Source organism: Urocitellus parryii, chromosome X, assembly GCF_045843805.1.
Source record: "Urocitellus parryii isolate mUroPar1 chromosome X, mUroPar1.hap1, whole genome shotgun sequence".
In the NCBI taxonomy this organism is placed as follows: domain Eukaryota; kingdom Metazoa; phylum Chordata; class Mammalia; order Rodentia; family Sciuridae; genus Urocitellus; species Urocitellus parryii.
The window spans coordinates 27,085,730-27,104,176 of NC_135547.1; the positions used below are offsets into that span (position 1 = coordinate 27,085,730).

The window sequence follows — 18,447 nt, forward strand, 5'->3', positions numbered from 1 at the left end:
AGGCTACGGATGTGGCTCAGTGGTAAAAAAGAAAAAGGCTAGGGATATGACGCAGTAGTAAAGAACACCTGGGTTCAATCCCCAGTACCAAAAAAAAAAAAAAAAATTACTTATGATTTAGCATAAGGCTTAAAAAATGTTTTTTCTTATTCAAAGCTGAATTTGGTGGGCAATGTTAAAAGTATCTCCCATTGTACAAAAAATAGTGATTCAGTTCAGATGCTAATAAATAGCTTGTAAGTAATTTTTCAAAGTGATTCCATGTAATTGTGAAACCTCATATCACCCTGACACAATCTGAGGACGGTAAGAGAGAGACTATCACAGTAAACATGAACACTACACTAAGGCTTTCCAGACTGACCCAGATTACCTTATTTAAATCATAAAACAATACTAGTCCACACAGATTGAAAATAAACAACAAAGTATTGTTAGTATGAATATTCAACAAAATTTTAAGTTAGATGCATAAACAATTTGAAATGCTATTTAAAATTAAATCTTTCATGGAATTGGAGCAATATATCTCAACAGTTAAAGTACATGTTTATTAGCAGGCACAAGGCCCTGGGTTCAATCCCTAGCACCAAAATAAGTAAGGAAGGAAATATATAAATCTTTCAAACAAATTATTTGAGACTTAGCAAATAATAATTAATGGTGACCAAACTGGTCACACATTAATAGTCTAATACTCAATTTAAATATTTACCTCTTTTCGCTTTTGTAGCAGGAGTTCTAGCCTCTCATTGGCTCGTTTTCCAATCATTTTATTCCGTTCTGCCTCATATTGTCTTTGTGTATTATCCATATTGATGCTAAGATTTAATGCCACGTTTACCAAAGCTGTCATCAACTTCATAGCTATTTTTAAAAGGGTAAAATGTTGAAATTAGTCTAACAGATGCAAAAATGTACAATTTAAGATCAAATTAGGCAGAGATGGGATGCTCTGCATCTGACAGAAAGGAAAAATACAGCTGCTACAAATGACAACAACAATAAATCAACAGCTAAGACTGTATGGAATACCTACTATATGTCTGTAAATTGCTTATTATGCCAAGTATTTTTCATGGATTATATCCTAATCCTCCTAACTTCCCTCAAAGGTAAGGGCTAAGGAAACTGAAGTACAAGGAGATTAACAAACTTGCTTCAGATTATACAGTTCATATAAATACTTAATCCAGGATTCAAAGCAATATAATCTGACTCCAGACTATGCTTAAGTCCCTTATTTTATATTACATGCCCTACAATGATCTTTTTTTCAGAGATCGTTTTAAATAAATTTTAGTTCTTATAGAAGTCATTTAGCTATCTCAGTAACCAAAGGTAGCCTGATTGCTTTATTACATATTACATAGCACAAAAATGTTACAAGAGTTTTATCAATATTTGTTTTGATTACTTTTACTCCATTACATATCACCACAAAGACAATGATGAAATTATACAGAGATCTACGTAAAATAACAAAAATCAATGTCACTGAATATATACTTACTCATAAAATTTTCTCCAGATTCTACTCTTTTATTACTAAAACCTGAAAGATCTGATCAATTTATGCCTTTTTAAGCTCACTCCAGACTATTTCTCACATTTGACAAATTGCATGATATAGCAGCAAAACTATCTTCCATTTGTGGCTATTGGCTCTCTAAAGGGAGTTTCCAATTTTATGCTATAAACTATTTCACAACCTCAGCAAACCAGTATTGTCACTCAGATCTAAAATTATTCATCATACTTGCTTTAATTTACTTTAGCCATTACATTCTTGACATTGAATACACCCTAAAACATGATAACCATATTCATATTTTGTGACCTCAAATCTAAAAACAAAAACAAAACTCTATAGGAAATTATACACATTTTATTTTTAATAACAGGACATACAGAAATACATCCTTAATAGCTTTAATTCTTTGAAAAAAATATATTCTAAAGAAAAAAATAGACTGAGAAAAGTTTTTGAAGATAAAACAAAATTACTAAGGCTTATTTGATTTATTCAAACTCTAATAAAAAAGCATATATTTAATAACAGTATATCAGCAATTTTAACTTTAGTACAAAGGAGAGACTATAGGATTTTATTCACATGAAACCAAATATCACTATTCTACACTTAACTATTTGAGATGTAAAAATGTAACTCCTTGAACTAAAATTTAAAGATCAAAGTATTTGACCTGGCTTATTGTTACCCAGAAACATGAGGAAACATCCGTTTTTGTAGTATGATTCAAAGAATATGCATTGCTCAATAGGGGTGCTATGCTACCCGGTGGGGTTACACATATCAGAGTCAAATGATAGAGTCAACAGGGCTACGTATCCAAAATGACTATAACACTCTCCCCAAATGTGCTACCAATAGAGCCCAACACATATCCATTTTATAATTTTTCCATGCTGTGGCATAGTAACCAGGCAAGTTACTTCTTACCACAAGTAAGAAGTACCTCAAGTTTCTTCTTACCACAAGAAATCACTATACATTAGCTAGAAAATACCTTTAAAGATCAAAACTGAAAGTACTAATCTATTCAGAGTAATTCATAGGGGGCAATTTGGAGAGACTATTCTCTTATTGATCACTTAATAAATGAAATTAATTCATGTCACTATCATTTCCTTTCCCTTTAATAAGATTATTAATCTTTTTCATCTCTAAACTAAGGCAATACACAGAAAATACTTCAAAATACTGACCTGCCAGGGTGCTTGTATGTCGAAATGCTCTGACTTGTGAGTCAGACAATCCTGTAAGAAGTGAAATGACTGTATCCATCATGTACTCATCATATATGATACTATATTGACATTGCCTTACTAGTACACCAATGAATTCACAAAAACTGGATTTGAACTTCTTCCACTGAGGACCAGCCATGGTAAGTGGATAATCTCCACTATCCTAAAACAAAGAGTTTAAACAGCAATTTCATTTAAAATGCATGAAAAGATTTAACTTTTTTTGAAATATACTGGGCAAAAACATGAAGACTCATTTATCTAAACTTCTCCACTAAGTCCTCAAAGCAAGCAAGAGAATAATATGCAAAGGTACAAGTACTTTTGAACACTTCTGCCTTTGAGAACAAAACCGGTATTCTGAATTCACTTTCACCAATGAAATTATATTACCAATTACTGAGGTTAAAAATATCCTCCTTTATCACAGCAAACATTCCTCTCATAGGCACAGATATTTATTAAATTTTGTTGAAGCAAAAACAAAATTATATTTTTAAATTGATTCAAGTGTCAATCTCACTTCCTGATAGCTTCCCTATATACTAATGGTCACCCTCCTTCTTTCATGGCATCCCCGTTTATCCCGTTTTTTTCCCTTCTAGCTACCTCACAGCAAAGAAAATATACAATACTTTTCTAAGTCTGACTTATTTCACTTGATATTGTGGTCCCCAGTTCAATACACTTTCTGATAAATGACACAATTTCATTTTTCTTCTTTTTTTTCCTTTGGTACTGAGGATTAAACTTAGATATGCACTCAACCACTGAATCACATCCCACAGCCCTCTTTCGTACTTATTTAGAGATAGGGTCTCATTGAGTTGCTTAGCACCTTGCTTTTGCAGAGGCTGGTTTTGAATTCATGACCCTCTTGCCTCAGCCTCCTGAGCCACTGCACCCAGCTAATTTCATTCTTATTTATGGTCGGACAAAACAACTTTGTGTGTACACACACAGAGAGACACACAAACACACTCCAACATTTTCTTTATCCATTCATCTGTTGATGGATACCTACACTGATTCAATAACTTGGCTACTGTCAACTGTGTAGCACTAAACAGATGTATGCATGTATCTCTAAAGTACACTGACGTTTGATGGGCATGGTGGTGCACTCTTATTCCCAGCAACTTGGTAGGCTGAGGCAGAAGGATAACAAGTTAAATCACCAGTACAGCGAAAAAAAAAAAAAGTTATTCATAATTTCTTCTTAACTACTGGAAACTAATAACAGCACTTAGTGTTCATCAAAGTCGTTTTACCAAATTGTCTTATCTTTTAGAATGATAGTTTTAAAAAGCTCCTTCTTTATGGAGAGCAAGAAAGAAGCTGACTAAATAAAATGATTTTTAATAAAATAAATAAAACATGATTTTTAATGGGAAAATTGCTAGTGAAAATGTTTTCAAATCATAAATACTACAGGTACTGGAACTGATCTGTGAAGAAAACAAAAATCCCTGCCCTGAAGCAACTTAAATTCTAGCAAATCTACAAATGCATTTATTGGTATAACAATATTTAAAGAGATCATTGTGATAATGAAAAAGTCTAAATTATTTTTTATTGATCTTATTATACATAGTTTAAACATAAAGGAGTTTTTAAACAATAAAACAATCTGTATTGTTCTTTGTCTAAGCTACCTGGTTTATCCAATATTGACCAAATCTTCCCTTTACAATATTCTGAGAATATGTTATGTTCAAGATTATGTTTTTCTTACAGGGCATGGTGGCACATGCCTTTAATCCCAGCAGCTTGGGAGTCTGAGGCAGGAGGATCACAAGTCAGAGGATGGTATCAGTAACTTAGCAAGAACCTAAGCAATTTATTGATAACTTGTTTCAAAAAATAAAAAAAGGCTGGGAATGTAGCTCTGTGTTAAAGCATTCCAGGACTCAATCTCCAATTCAAAAACAAAAAACATTATGTTCGTCCCCTAAATTCTTCATTTTCTTACAAGAATAATAACTACTATTTATTAAATTCTTGCTATGTGGCAAGAATTATAAAATGCTATGCAATTTTCAAACATTACTCAATTCCATTTTTTAACAGCCTTAAGAAAACCATTAGCCCCATTTTACACATGATGAAACTGTTAAGGTAACTTGTTGAAAGTCACATAGCCATCACTTGCTTAATGCCAATGCTCATATTAACAACATTAATATAGAAAATAAGTCAAGATCAACATGTATAAAATTATCAAAACATTTAAAGTAAGATGTTACCTCATCAAATTCTTCAGTCATTTTTCGAATTATCTCAGAGTTCTGCATATGTCTAAACATTTCTGCTGTAACAACTCCTGGAATTTGCAAGTGTCAGAAATTAATACATGGTATAATGAAAAAATAAAGAATACTTCTAAATCAGTCTCTAACACTAAGAAGTATATGGCCACACAATAAAAGCATACTTTTTCATTCCAACTTTAGTATGATACTGAAACCTATGAATAAAGCACCAATAAATACTATTAACATATATAAGAAAACAGCCCCACACTTCTGACAAGTACCTTTCTTACTAGTACAATCAGTCTAGCTATTTCTACCTGTCTTACTTTACTCATACTATAGTATTTATACAGTTGCCCCTCTGTATCCATGAGGAGTAGTCAAGACCACTCTCCCAGTATACCAAATCCTCAGCTGCTCAAGTTCCTTACACAAAATGGCATAGTGTTTGCATATAATCTAGGCATATCTTCCTACATATTTCCAATCATCTCTAGATGACTTATAATATCTAATGCAATGTAAATGCTATGCAAATCATTATAATACTATATTGTTTAGGGAATAAGTACATGTGCAATTCAATATTTTTATATGTTGCACTGCACATGTACTTATTACTTATAATATAGTATAATATAACAATATATTATACTATATTGTTTAGGGAATAACTGTACATGTGCAGTACAATATTTTTCATATATTTAAAAAAATTTATTTACAGATACAAAACCTGTGGATACAGAAGGCTTCCTGTACTAGCTTTGCCCCTATTAACACAAATCATATGTAATCAAGGGTGAGGCAGAATCAAGGGTAACATTTAAAACCTCGAGGACAAGAACATGGGATGCAGCTCAGTGTTAAGAGGGCTCACCTAGCATACAGGATTCCCTAGATTCCATTCCCAGCACTAGGAGAAAACCCTAGAGGATGAAAACTAAAGATGATAGGGGAAAAGGTAATAGGTAGAGTTCACTTAAGTCATATGTGTAAAGCCATTACATCCTAATATCCTTGAAATTAGCTATAAATAAGTGTAGATAGTTAAATTTTAAGACACACCCATCTGGAACCCTGTAATCTAATTGGATGTGAAAAATAAAGAATAAAAGATAAAGAAAATGAATTTCAAAATAGTACACAATAAATGCTCTAATGAATGGTAATGTCAAGAAACACGATGCTCAGACAGAAGTGAAGGGAAAACTGTGTTAGAGAATTAAGAATTGTTTTTTAAAACAGAAATGAAAATGAAAATTCTTTCATTAAAAAATTTGACAAAAACCTTCAGAATTTTCAACTTATCAAAGGAAGAGGAAGAAAGGGTCAACATTATAGCAAAGATCAAATATCAGTAAAGATGGGCTGGGGATGTGGCTCAAGAGGTAGCGCGCTCGCCTGGCATGCGTGCGGCCCGGGTTCGATCCTCAGCACCACATACAAACAAAGATGTTGTGTCCGCCAATAACTAATAAATAAATAAATATTTAAAAAAAAAAAAAAACAAATATCAGTAAAGGGATTTCTATGGAAGAGTTACGTTAGGAGATAATTCAAGAGAATGCACATGAATTTCCACTGATGAGGCATCATGAGATTTACAAAGAGGGGAAGAATGTAAAAACTGGATTTTTAAAAACCATATATTTACTGATGGATCATTTACTTGCTTACCTGTCTCATAGCAACTAATGCCATAAATATAGTAACAAAGAATAACTTGGTAAGTAAGATGAGATTCACAATAAGAAATAAATTAATGTAGATTTTTCAATAAAAGTAATATTGTGTATACACATATACTTTGAATGGGCATTTTATATGTATATATACACAGATGTAAAACATGACCTCTATTTCATATAAGGACACTAAAGCTAACAGGGAAAAAAAAACTTTTTTTGAGGTTATTCACCTACAGCATGCTGCCTCCCCTGGTTGAGATGAATTTCTAGTGGTATCCTGGAATAGCCCTTACATACCACAATCTTAAAGATCCAAATGATTTTTTTTAAATAGACAAAATCAGAAGAGTACCATTTCTCTGCCTAAAATAAATACAGTCCAATACCTTTTGAAGGGCTTTTGTTTTATAATCATGAATGTCTCTTTCAAAAACTTTCCCATACTTTATAAGTGTTAGATACTTGGTAATATTAGAGAAGGACAAGTAACTCAATCCTGAAACAATTTCTATGAAAATAAACATTTATATATAAATATATCAAAGCAAACATATTACATAAATTTTTGCAAGTTCAATTCTAAAGTTCCTTTTCCTTCCTCACAAACTATATGACAGCAACAAACCCAAAAATAAGCAGAAAGGAGCCTCAGAGCGAAAACAAAGTAGCTGGAAGCAAGCTCCATGCATTTAATTGTGATACAGGTATGAAGCCACCATTAGCATATTAGGTCAGAGCCCACTACCATTAAAAAAGTATGGAACTTGGGCTGGAGTTGTAGCTCAGTGGTAGTGCACTTGCCTAGCATGTGTGAAGCATTGGGTTTGATCCTCAGCACTACATAAAAATAAATAAATAAAACAATGGCATTGTGTCCATCTACAAATTTTTAAAAAATTAATATTTTTAAAAAATGTGTGGAACTGCTAAAAACTGGTAAATTAAAAGGAAAGAAACAATACTCGCCACAGAACCATAAACAAAAGAGCAGACTGGAGCCATTCAGTATAACTGATGTTCCTAACCACCCTGAATCCATATAAAAGGTTAAGTAAGTAAGTATATTTTTCCTATGTTTATATATGAATACATGACTAGTGTAATTCCATCATGTATAACCACAAAAAGGGAATTAATACCCCATGTATGTTTGATATAAAATATATTCTACTGTCATGTATAATTAAAAAGAATTAAAACATTTAAAAAGAAACAAAAGTAAGTACACTGAAAGAAGTTTCTAACTCATTTATGAACAAATTCTATCAAAATGATTTTATGTGTAAAAGGACAAAATGACCTTAACTTTCAATATATTGGTTAATTCTACTTCATAGAGGTTGATTATTGCCAGTGCTCAAATCTACCTGATAAACTTGGTTTTTAACACCTTAAATTTTTAGAATTCCTGACAAACCTGTTTTGACAAGTTATATTCAAATGCTGAGTTAGTAAGCTCCTTATTTATAAACAATGATGCCAGAGAAGGAATGAATCTGATAAAGGGAAAATGTTCAGCCTGTGGACTCATTTTAAAACTACAATTCAGAAATTGAATTAAACTCAATATCCTATATTATTATATTATCTAATACTGAATTGCAGCAAACTTTAAGTAAACAAGGCAGCTATATCCATACTCTTCAGCAAAAGACAGTCTTTAAAATAAAGTTTTTAAATTTCTCAACACTGACCATGATAAATTTTAGGCTCAAGAATTCAATATACTGTCTATTTCTCAGACCTCACACATAGGTAACATTTAATATGCATACTACATGGAATGTGATCAATTTCAAATAAAAAGCCAATGCTACTTATGTTTCAATTACAATTAAAATATTTTTAAATGAATACTGAACTATAAATTGCTTCTTAGAATTTTTCTACACTTGCTAAATAAGTCATGTTATAGCATCTTAACTTTTTAATTGTATTCTAAGTAGCCTTCCCTCATTACTAAAACCCATGATTTTGGTGCCATTTTCAGTGAAAATACCCCTGAAAAACGCCATAAAATGCATTCACCTGGGCATCCTCCGGGATTTTAAGGTTGAACCAAGTACTAGAGAGACATAAAATACATCAGAACCTATCCATGATTCTTGACTGACTCATTTAGTGATCCATGTGGTACAAACTCCCAACTTAAGTTATTTTGTCCCCTTTATTTTATCCCCTTACAAATTCCTGTCTTTATTTTTAACTTTCCCCACTTCTAATTCAAAATTTTTAAAATAAAGTAAAAATACTTTAAAGTAGACCCCTAACCACTATGATTTTCTCTGTCTTTTAGAAGAACTGGCAATTTCATCAATACCTTACTTAACTTATTTACCCACTTACTGTTACTCATGACACTTTTTAATTCCCTATACCTTATACTTTCCTATTTCCCTATAATTTGAACCTGTATTATCTTCATCATCTTCCTCCTCCTTTCTTAATCCATTTCTTTGCTCCTAAAACTAGATGCTGAAAGTGGGAAATATAACTAATAAAAGTACCACAACAATTAGAAATTGTCAAGTTTTTAGATACATTTCACACATGAATATAATTATCAGACTTTTTCTTTGTTATTTTCTTTTTTCCTCATACATCCTGGTATTAATTTCCATATAAAGTGCTAACATCCCTTTAGGTATAACAAGTAGAGATTCTACTTCCAAAATAAATGTACCTTACCTTTACAGCCTGAACACTGAATAAAAAAGTTGATAAGGTCAAGAAGTGCTATATCTCGGTCGTGCTTATATGATTCTATCCAATCATCTACCACCGACTAAAAGAGAAGGGAAAAAATAAAAATAAATTAGCTTTTTCTAATGATTTAAGAATAAAATCTCATGAAAGTAATAAAATTCAGCTTTTTGTAGTATTAGATAACTTTAATTAATAGGTATATATACACACATACAAATGCATGAATGTCTATGTGCATATGTGTGTATATATGTGTCTCTCCCAGCTGACTTATTTGTAAATATTAAAAAGATGATACTAAAATTATCATGGTAAGGAGATGGAACTTGAATAGCCAAATCAATCTTTAAAAAGGAGAAATCCAAAAGACTTACATTTCATAATTTTAAAACTTATTTACAAAGCTATAGTAAGACAATGAATGTAGTAGTACTGAAATTTAGTAGTATAGAAGTAGTAGTATAAAAATTTAGTAGTATAGAAATTTAGTTTAACATAATAAAATTTATTTAGAGTCCAGCATTTTGGGGGGGGGGGTACCAGGGATAGAACTCAGGGGCACTCCACCAGTGAGTCACATCCCTAGCCCTATTTTATATTTTATTTAAAGACAGAGTCTCACTGAGTTGCTTAGCATCTCGTTTTTGCTGATGCTGGTTTTGAACTCTCAATCCTCTTGCCTCAGACTCCAGAGCCTCTGGGATTACAGGCGTGCACCAACACACCTGGCCAGATACAGATCTTTATATGATGGCTATTTGATTTTCAAAAAGGGTGCTAAGACAATTCAACAGAAAATATTAATAACAAATGGTATTGAGATGACTGGATATGATTATGCAAAAGAATGAATGAAATGGGATCCTACCTCACACCATACACACAGAACTTAATTCATATGGATCAAAAACCTAAATATAAAAGCTAAAACTGTTAGAGAAAAATAAAAGCAAATTTTCATGTTACATTTAGAAAAGCCTTCTCAAGCACTAAACCAAAAAAGCACAAAGCAATCAAAGAAAAAAATAAATTCAACTTATTCAAAATTAAAACCTTCTGTGTTTCAAAGCATTCTATGAAGAAAATGAAAAGATAATCCATAGAACATGAGAAAATATTTGTAAGTCATATATCTGATAAGGGATCTGTATACAGAATATAAAAGAACTCTTACAACTCAATAAGTTCTAAAAAGTCACACTAGGGATATATCTCTGTGGTAGAGCAAAATGCTCAGCATACATGAGACCGGGGTTTAATCCATAGCACAAAAAAATAAAAAAGTTTAAAAAGCCCAACAACCCAATTGAAAACTTAAAACATAAGCAAAGAGCCAGGTGTGGTGGCACACACCTATCATTTAAGCTACTGGGAGGCTGAAGCAGGGAGATCCAAGTTCAAGGCCAGTCTCAACAATTTAATGAGACCCTTTCTCAAATTAAAAAATAAAAAAGGGCTAGGGGGTGTAACAGTTAACTGCTCCTGGGTTTAATTCCCTGTAACACAAAAAAATTTATTGACACACACACATAACCAAAGGATCTAAATCGCTAGTTCTATAAAAATAGAGGAATAGCCAATAAAACATATCGAAAGATACTCAACATCATTAGCCACCAAGGAAATGCAAATAAAAATCACAGTGAGGGACTGGGTATGTGACTCAGTGGTAGGGATCTTACCCAACATGCATTGAAGTCCTGGGTTCACAGAAAACAACAAAATAAAACAACCCCCCCCACACACACACACAATGAGACACCACTTCACAACCAGTAGGATCCACTAGGATGGTTATAATGATAACAGAAAAAATAAAAAATAACTAGCATTGGTGGGCAGGGGATGTAACTCAGTGGTAAAGTGCTTGACTAACATGTGTACAAGGCCTAGTATTCTCCAGCACCGCACCACACCACACAACACACACACACACACACACACACACACACACAGTCCAAAACCAAAAAAAAAACCCCACATATTAGCAAAATATAAATAAATGGAACACTTGAACACTGCTGGTAGAAGAAAAATGGTACAGCCACTTTGGAAAAATTGGCAGATCCTCAAAAAGTTAAATATAGTATTACCACATGACACTGCAATTTGACTCCCAGGTATATATTACCAGTGAGGAATGAAAACATATGTCCAAACAAACATTTGTGCAGCATTATTCAAAAAAGCCAAAAAAGTGGAAACAGCCCAAATGTGTTTCCAGGGATGAATAAAACATGGTATATCTATAAAATATAATAGTTTGACCAAAAGGAATTAAGTAATAATAGACACCACATGAACAAACCTGGTTAGTATTATGCTAGATCAAAGAAATAACTCATAAGGAACCACAAATTGTATGAACCCATTTATATGAAATGTCCAGAATAGACAAAAATACAGAAAAGTAATTAACAGTGGCCTAGTCCTAGAAAAGGGGAAATGACTGCTAAAGGTCATGAGAATCTAGGATGGCGAAAATGTTCTAAAATTAGATTGTGATGGTAGCTGCACAATTCTGTGAATGTACTAAAAACCACTGAATCTACACTTTAAAACATTTCATTCATGCTGGCTAGAGTTGTGGCTCAATGGTAGAGCGTTTGCCTAGCACGTGTGAGGCCCTGGGTTCAGTCCTCCACACCACATAAAAGTAAATAAAATAAAGTATTGTGTCCATCTACAACTAAAAAGAATTTTTTAAACTAAAAAATATATATATTTCATTCACGCTATATAGTTTGGAATGTCCTACAAACACCCATGGGAAAATAGTTAGTCCTCAGTGCTGCACTACCGGAAGATCATAGAAACTTTTAAAAGGTGGGGCCTAGTGGGAGGTTTTTAGGTTATTGGAGACATTCCTCCTAAGAGGATTGTGGCACATGGGTCCATTTCAGCTACCAAGAGGTGAACAAGCTTGCTCCACCACATACTCCCTGCCACAAAGTACTACCTTGCCATAGGTCCAAAGGTAACAGGACAAATAACCATGAATTAAAACCTCTGAAACAATGAGCCAAAATACACCTTTCCTCTTTATAAACTGATTATCTCAAGTATTTGTTACAATAACAGAAAGCTAACACAATTAATTTTTATATTTGAATCCTTTTCTGTATAACAGTTTGTATATACTAAACAATACAAGTTACAAAAGAAAAATTTCCTACTGATATCTGCAATAAAAGCAACAGAATATACTGTTATGGCCCCAAAATCTTTGATATTGCTCCAGTAAGATGTTAAGTCTATGTCCTCTTCCCTAGAACAAAGTGAGGCAATGTGTCCTAATTGAAATCACAAAGGGCCATGCATCTGCATTGGTCTCTGGGAGCATTTGTGAACTAGATACTACCTCTCAAGACATTCTTTCAAAAACCAGAAGCCATTCTATAAAATATCCAAGTTACAGAGAAAGGGATTTGTAGGTGCCCCAGATAAAGTTCCAGCTGAGCCCAGCCGAGGAATTATAAACATATTATACACCAAAAATTAGTAAAGAAACTCACACATGATTAGAGTCCTTATGTTACTACCATGCATTTAACTAATCTGTCCCAACTAAGGCCCAACCATCATGGAGCTGAGACAAGTCATTCCTATTCAGTTCTGAATGAATTCTAGACTCACAGAATCATTAAGTCAAATAAAATCGTCATTGATGCACATCAATGAGATTGTAGTAGTGTTATATAGCAATAGATAGTGAAGAGTAAGAGCTACATTAATCAATAATGCTACAAAAATATTTAATGAAATCGTATACCTCATCACATATTTTATGAAGGTCAAATTAATTTAATTAGGAATAAAAATCTACCATAATAAAAATAAATGTAGGTTATTGACTATTAAATGGTTAAAATTGTTAATCATCAAATAATATGCAAACAACTTATTCAATAAAATTGAATATCTATTATCTAATAAAATAATATCTATTATCTAATAAAATAATAATGCATAATAAAAAACATATGCATGGTTTCTTCTTTCTTAAAATAAAGAAAGGGTGGCAGCACTAGAGGACTCTACCACTGAGCTAGATCTACAGCCCTTTGTATTTTTCATTTTGATATACAAGATCTCACTAAGTTTCTAAGGCCCAAACTTATGATCTTCCTGCCTCAGCGCAGTCACTGGGATTATAGGTATAAGTCACTGCACCAGGTTTATAACAGATATCTTTAAGCCAGTAGCCAGTCTTGTATTTATTCACATTCACTTGAAATTAACTCTAAAAAATAATAACTAAGGGGGAAAGGCATAAAGATCAATAGAGGGGGAGCAATGGTGGGGAAGGGGAAGGGGAAGGAGAGGTACTGGGCTCTGAATTAGACAATATATATTCCATGCTTGTATAATTATGTCAAAATGGATTCTACTCTTATGCATATTTTTTAAAAACCTAGAAACAAAACCTATACATAACAATAATACAATGTGGATTAGTGTTATAACAGAACAGTAAGAGTTAATATAACGGCTAAGTGTGATAATGGACTACTAAGTGTAAACAATACATTTAGAAAATAAACAGTATTTGGAATACTTTTTAGAAGAGAAGAGAAACATTTGATTCAATAAGCCTTATTTGACATGGGAAGAGGAAAATGAAACTATTCAATGTATCTAGAAAACAAACAACAAAAACACCTAGGGGCAGAGCACAATGTGGCTGCAGAATTGAAATTATGTCATAAGGAAATCTGGGCTGGATTTTTTGCATAAAGATGAACCCTGTTGCTAAGGAGACTTCCTCAATCAAATTTGGTCTTAGAAATGTAAGGTAAAGTCAGGTGCAGTTGCACACACCTATAATCCTTATAGCTGGGAAAGCTGAGGCAGGAGGATCTTGAGAGTTCAAAGTGAGCCTCAGCAACTTAGCGAGAACCTGTCTCAAAATTATCTTATAAAACAAAAAGGGCTGGAGATGTGATCCAGTGGTTAAGTACCTCTGGGTTTAATCCCTGGTAGAAAGAAAAAACAGAAAAAAAAAAAAAAGGAAAGAACTATAAAAGGAATGAAAGGAGTTTGTGCCCATATTCCTGGAACATCTCCCATTCCCAGAAATACATGAATATTCATACTCTTTATTAGCCTATCCCCTTCTCCAATTACTTTTACCCTCTATCAGCTTATCCCCTCCCCCAATTTCATTTACCCTATATCTATCTATAACCTCCCCACCAGCATGAGGTTGAGAGTCTGATCTGTGAGCCTTTGTCCCTGCTTCTCATACTCTTGGCAAAGAATAAACCTTTCTTCACTGCTTAAACAGTGCTTGGTCTTATTACTGGTTCCACAATTCTGAGAAGGGAAAAAAGGATCCAGTTTTGGGTCAAAACTTGGTAACACGGGCATTCCTTTGTAAGACAAAAACAGAACAATGGATTATATAAAGGTTCAATCTAAATAAAGAACAAACTATAAGCAACACAGAACTATGGAAAATGTTCATTTTTTTAAGTTGTAGATGGGCACAATACCTTTATTTTATGTATGTGGTATTGAGGATCTAATGCAGTGCCTCGTGCATACGAGACAAGTGCTCTACCACTGAGCCATCACCCCAGCCCCAAAATGTTCATTCTTTAAATACTAAGATACCATTAACAAAAAGAATTAAATAATGAGTGTAAACCTTCACTAAAAAATTAAAAATTTTAATGGACCAAAAAGTTCAACAAAAACCCTATAGTTTAGACAAAATGAGAAAACTTAATTAGCTGTGGCTATAAGTTAAAATTTCTAGTGATATGTACCCCCACCCCAAACTTCATGTGTTGAACCCTAATCATTAATGTAATAATACTACAAAGTGGGGCTTTTGGAAGTTGATTGTGTCACAAGGGTTCTGAATGAAATTAATGTCATTACAAAATGCAGCCCCAGAGAACTTTCTTGCCCACTTCTACCATGTCAGGATTCAATGAGAGGAGTTTATGAACCAGAGAGTGAGCCTTCACCAGATACTGAAATACACTAGCAACTTGATTCTGTACTTCCCAGCTTACACAACTGTGAGAAATCCATTTCTGGTTTTTAAATGTCATCCAGTTTATGTTACTTTTTTACACCAGCATAAACGAACTAAAATCACTGATGTTAACAAAAACAAAAGGTACCATAAAAAAGATAAATACACTTAAAATATTTAGAATAAAAAACTACAGAGAAAAGGCATAACAAAAATAAAAGTAAGGGCTGAGGCTGTAGCTCAGTGGTAGAGCACTTGCCTAGCATGTGTGAGGCACTGGGTTCAATCCTCAGCACCACAAACAAATACATAAATAAAATAAAATAAAGGTATTGTGACCATCTATAACTAAAAATATTATTTAAAAATAAATAAAAGGTAAATGTGCATGTGTCCCTTGTTCCATCCCCAACACACATACAGAAAAAGCCAAACATGTATTCAAAACAATCATTTAAAAAAATAAGGGAAAATCCACACCCTAATCCCAACTATAGAAAAGAAAATTTTAGCAGATGGATAAATGAAGATCAATTAGAATGATGTAAATGAATTTGAAACCTATTAAGTTCCTCCCTCTATAAAACTGGTGAAAGCTCAAAAAGCTAATAACTGAGTATTTTTATATTTTACATGTAAAATTGTTTCTATTAGTCCCAATTGATTTAAATTTTATTTAAATAAACCATATTGTGTGAATTTTTATACAAGCACTGTTTTATGAGTTATATAAAATGTTTTAAAAATAAGAAAAAAATAAATAAATAAATAAACCATATATCTACATAATTACATATTTATTAAAAAGTTTTGCACTTCAGTTATCAATAACAAAAAGTCTAAATGACTTAGTTCTCAGAAGATCATTCTTGTATACCTATTGTTACTTTTAAGAAGAAAAACTATTCCCTATAGCTTCTATAAATTAAATGAAACTTTATTAAGTATGTATATTAAAGGTCAGGCACAGTGGCACATGCCTACAGAGTCAGATACACAAGAGGCTAATACGGGAGGATAACTTGCACCCACAAGTTCAACACTAGCTTGGGCAACACAGCAAGACTCCATCTCAAAAGAGATTTTAAAAATCACATGTATTCCTTTAGTATTTAGTATTTTTTTTAAAAAACTTTATAGGTTTGACCAACATTGTAAAGCCTAAATGCTTTCACTGTCTAAAATTATGCAGAAGAAATATAATTAGGATAATTTGCCATAGATATTCTTCCAACTACTCTTCAGCTAAGAAATAAGCAAAAGTAATAAAATCTGTAATGAACAACAGTGACCAAAATAATTCAATTCACTAAAGTGACCAGTGATCATAGTAGATCATTCAACCAAGAATTCTAATGAACAGAAGACTTAATATTTTAATGATAGCTATATAAATTCAGGGTAAATTGAATCCTCATAGCCAGGATTTACATCAACATATTTTTCAACCAAATAATATTTTACCTTATACCATTAAAACAGAGCAGCAGAAAATGACTCAAAACACAACTTAAAGTTCTTATATAATACAGACATTCATCGAGTTTTGACTAGTGCTGTTTTTTTTCTAATAAGTAGTATATTTTTAAAAACACAAATAGAAAACACAGAAATATACTTATTATTTATAAGTCATTAAAGTTTAGAATATACAAATAAACTAATAAGAACTCTGTAAATATACCTGCATAGCACTCTTGCCCATTTTAACAACTTCAAACAACATCATGTTTTCCACTCCATTCTGTTGGTGATGACCATTCATTCGGTTTGGACCAGAAGGAGGTTTTCCTCCTCCATTTCCACTTTTGCCCTTTTCTCCTGGGCCCTTTTTGCCTTTTTTACAAGTCTGCATAAAAAATACAAGTTGGTTAAATTACATCACTATTCTTGAAAGTCCAAACAAAGTTACTGCAGAAGCAGCTGACACAATGATACAATGATATAATCATGATACATAATTATAACATGATTAAACTTGACACATAATATAGAGAGAATGCCATCCAAACATAAGAAAACTATGATTTCAACAGCTTCTTTGTGGTTTAGTTCTTTTTATTTATACTACCATAAGCCTAACATAACACTGTAGTATTTAATAGCATAGCATCCGCAGACAGACTGTGAAGATCCAAATTTCTATCTCTGTTAACTGAGTGATCTTGGTCAAGTTAATAAACCACACTGTTTCAGAGATTTTTTTTTTTTTTTTGTCTAATTTGCACAATGGAGGATAAAACCATGCCTGCCTCACAGGGCTGCTGTGATAATGAAAACAGAAAGTAATTATTAGCAACATACACAGCTAATAATAATGCTATAGAAATATCTGCTATCATTTTAAAATGAAATGTACATTAAAAGGGAACTCAATGAATGTCACTTGAATCTAAATCGGCTGGACAGACCAACTAGATTTGAATCAATTTCCATATTTGAGCCAATTTTGAAAATTAATGTAAATAAAAACTGTCCAAAATGTAAACAAAATTTGAAAACCATTGCACAAATAGAAAAGTCAGAAAATTCTTAAAGCATCACAAATCAGAAAGGCTATATCAAAGCTTTATAATAGACCCTTATCTGTGTGTACAGAGTAAAATGGGCAGCTAGAAAAACAAAACTCTTTATTAAAAATCAGTAACTCATATTTAGTTTAATGTTTAACTTGATTTATATTTTTAGCCTTATAAATTGCTGCATTGCTCCAAATAAAGAAATCCTGAACAGTATATAAATAGGTCTATCAGTCTCATTCTAGTCCTGGACCCTCTCTTCAACAGATATCATCAAAATAAATAATTAATAAGCACTAAAGAAACAAAGCCCCAATATAAATTGTCAGTATTGAGAGTAGGGGCTTCAGCAGGTTGTGGTGGCACACACCTGTAATCCTATCAGCTCAGAAGGTTGAGGCAAGAAGACTCAAGAGTTCAAAGTCAGCCTCAGCAAATTAGTGAGACCCTGTCTCAAAATTAAAAAAAAATTTTAAAAAATAGAGAACAGGCTGGGGATGTGGCTCAGTAGTTAAGTG

The 18,447-nt window shown here is 32.7% G+C and overlaps 1 protein-coding gene across 2 annotated transcripts in view; it reads right to left on the reverse strand.

Moving 5' to 3' along the window:
• Positions 1-18,447, reverse strand: part of Stag2 (STAG2 cohesin complex component) — a 126,786-nt gene that overhangs the window by 46,966 nt on the left and 61,373 nt on the right. For both annotated transcript variants that reach the window (XM_077793569.1, XM_077793568.1), the window contains exons 4-8: positions 17,095-17,259; positions 9,407-9,503; positions 5,019-5,095; positions 2,731-2,935; positions 716-867 (exon numbers count right to left, since the gene is read on the reverse strand). In XM_077793569.1, the coding sequence (XP_077649695.1) occupies positions 716-867; positions 2,731-2,935; positions 5,019-5,095; positions 9,407-9,503; positions 17,095-17,259 (696 nt within the window). The remainder of the gene's footprint in view (positions 1-715; positions 868-2,730; positions 2,936-5,018; positions 5,096-9,406; positions 9,504-17,094; positions 17,260-18,447) is intronic.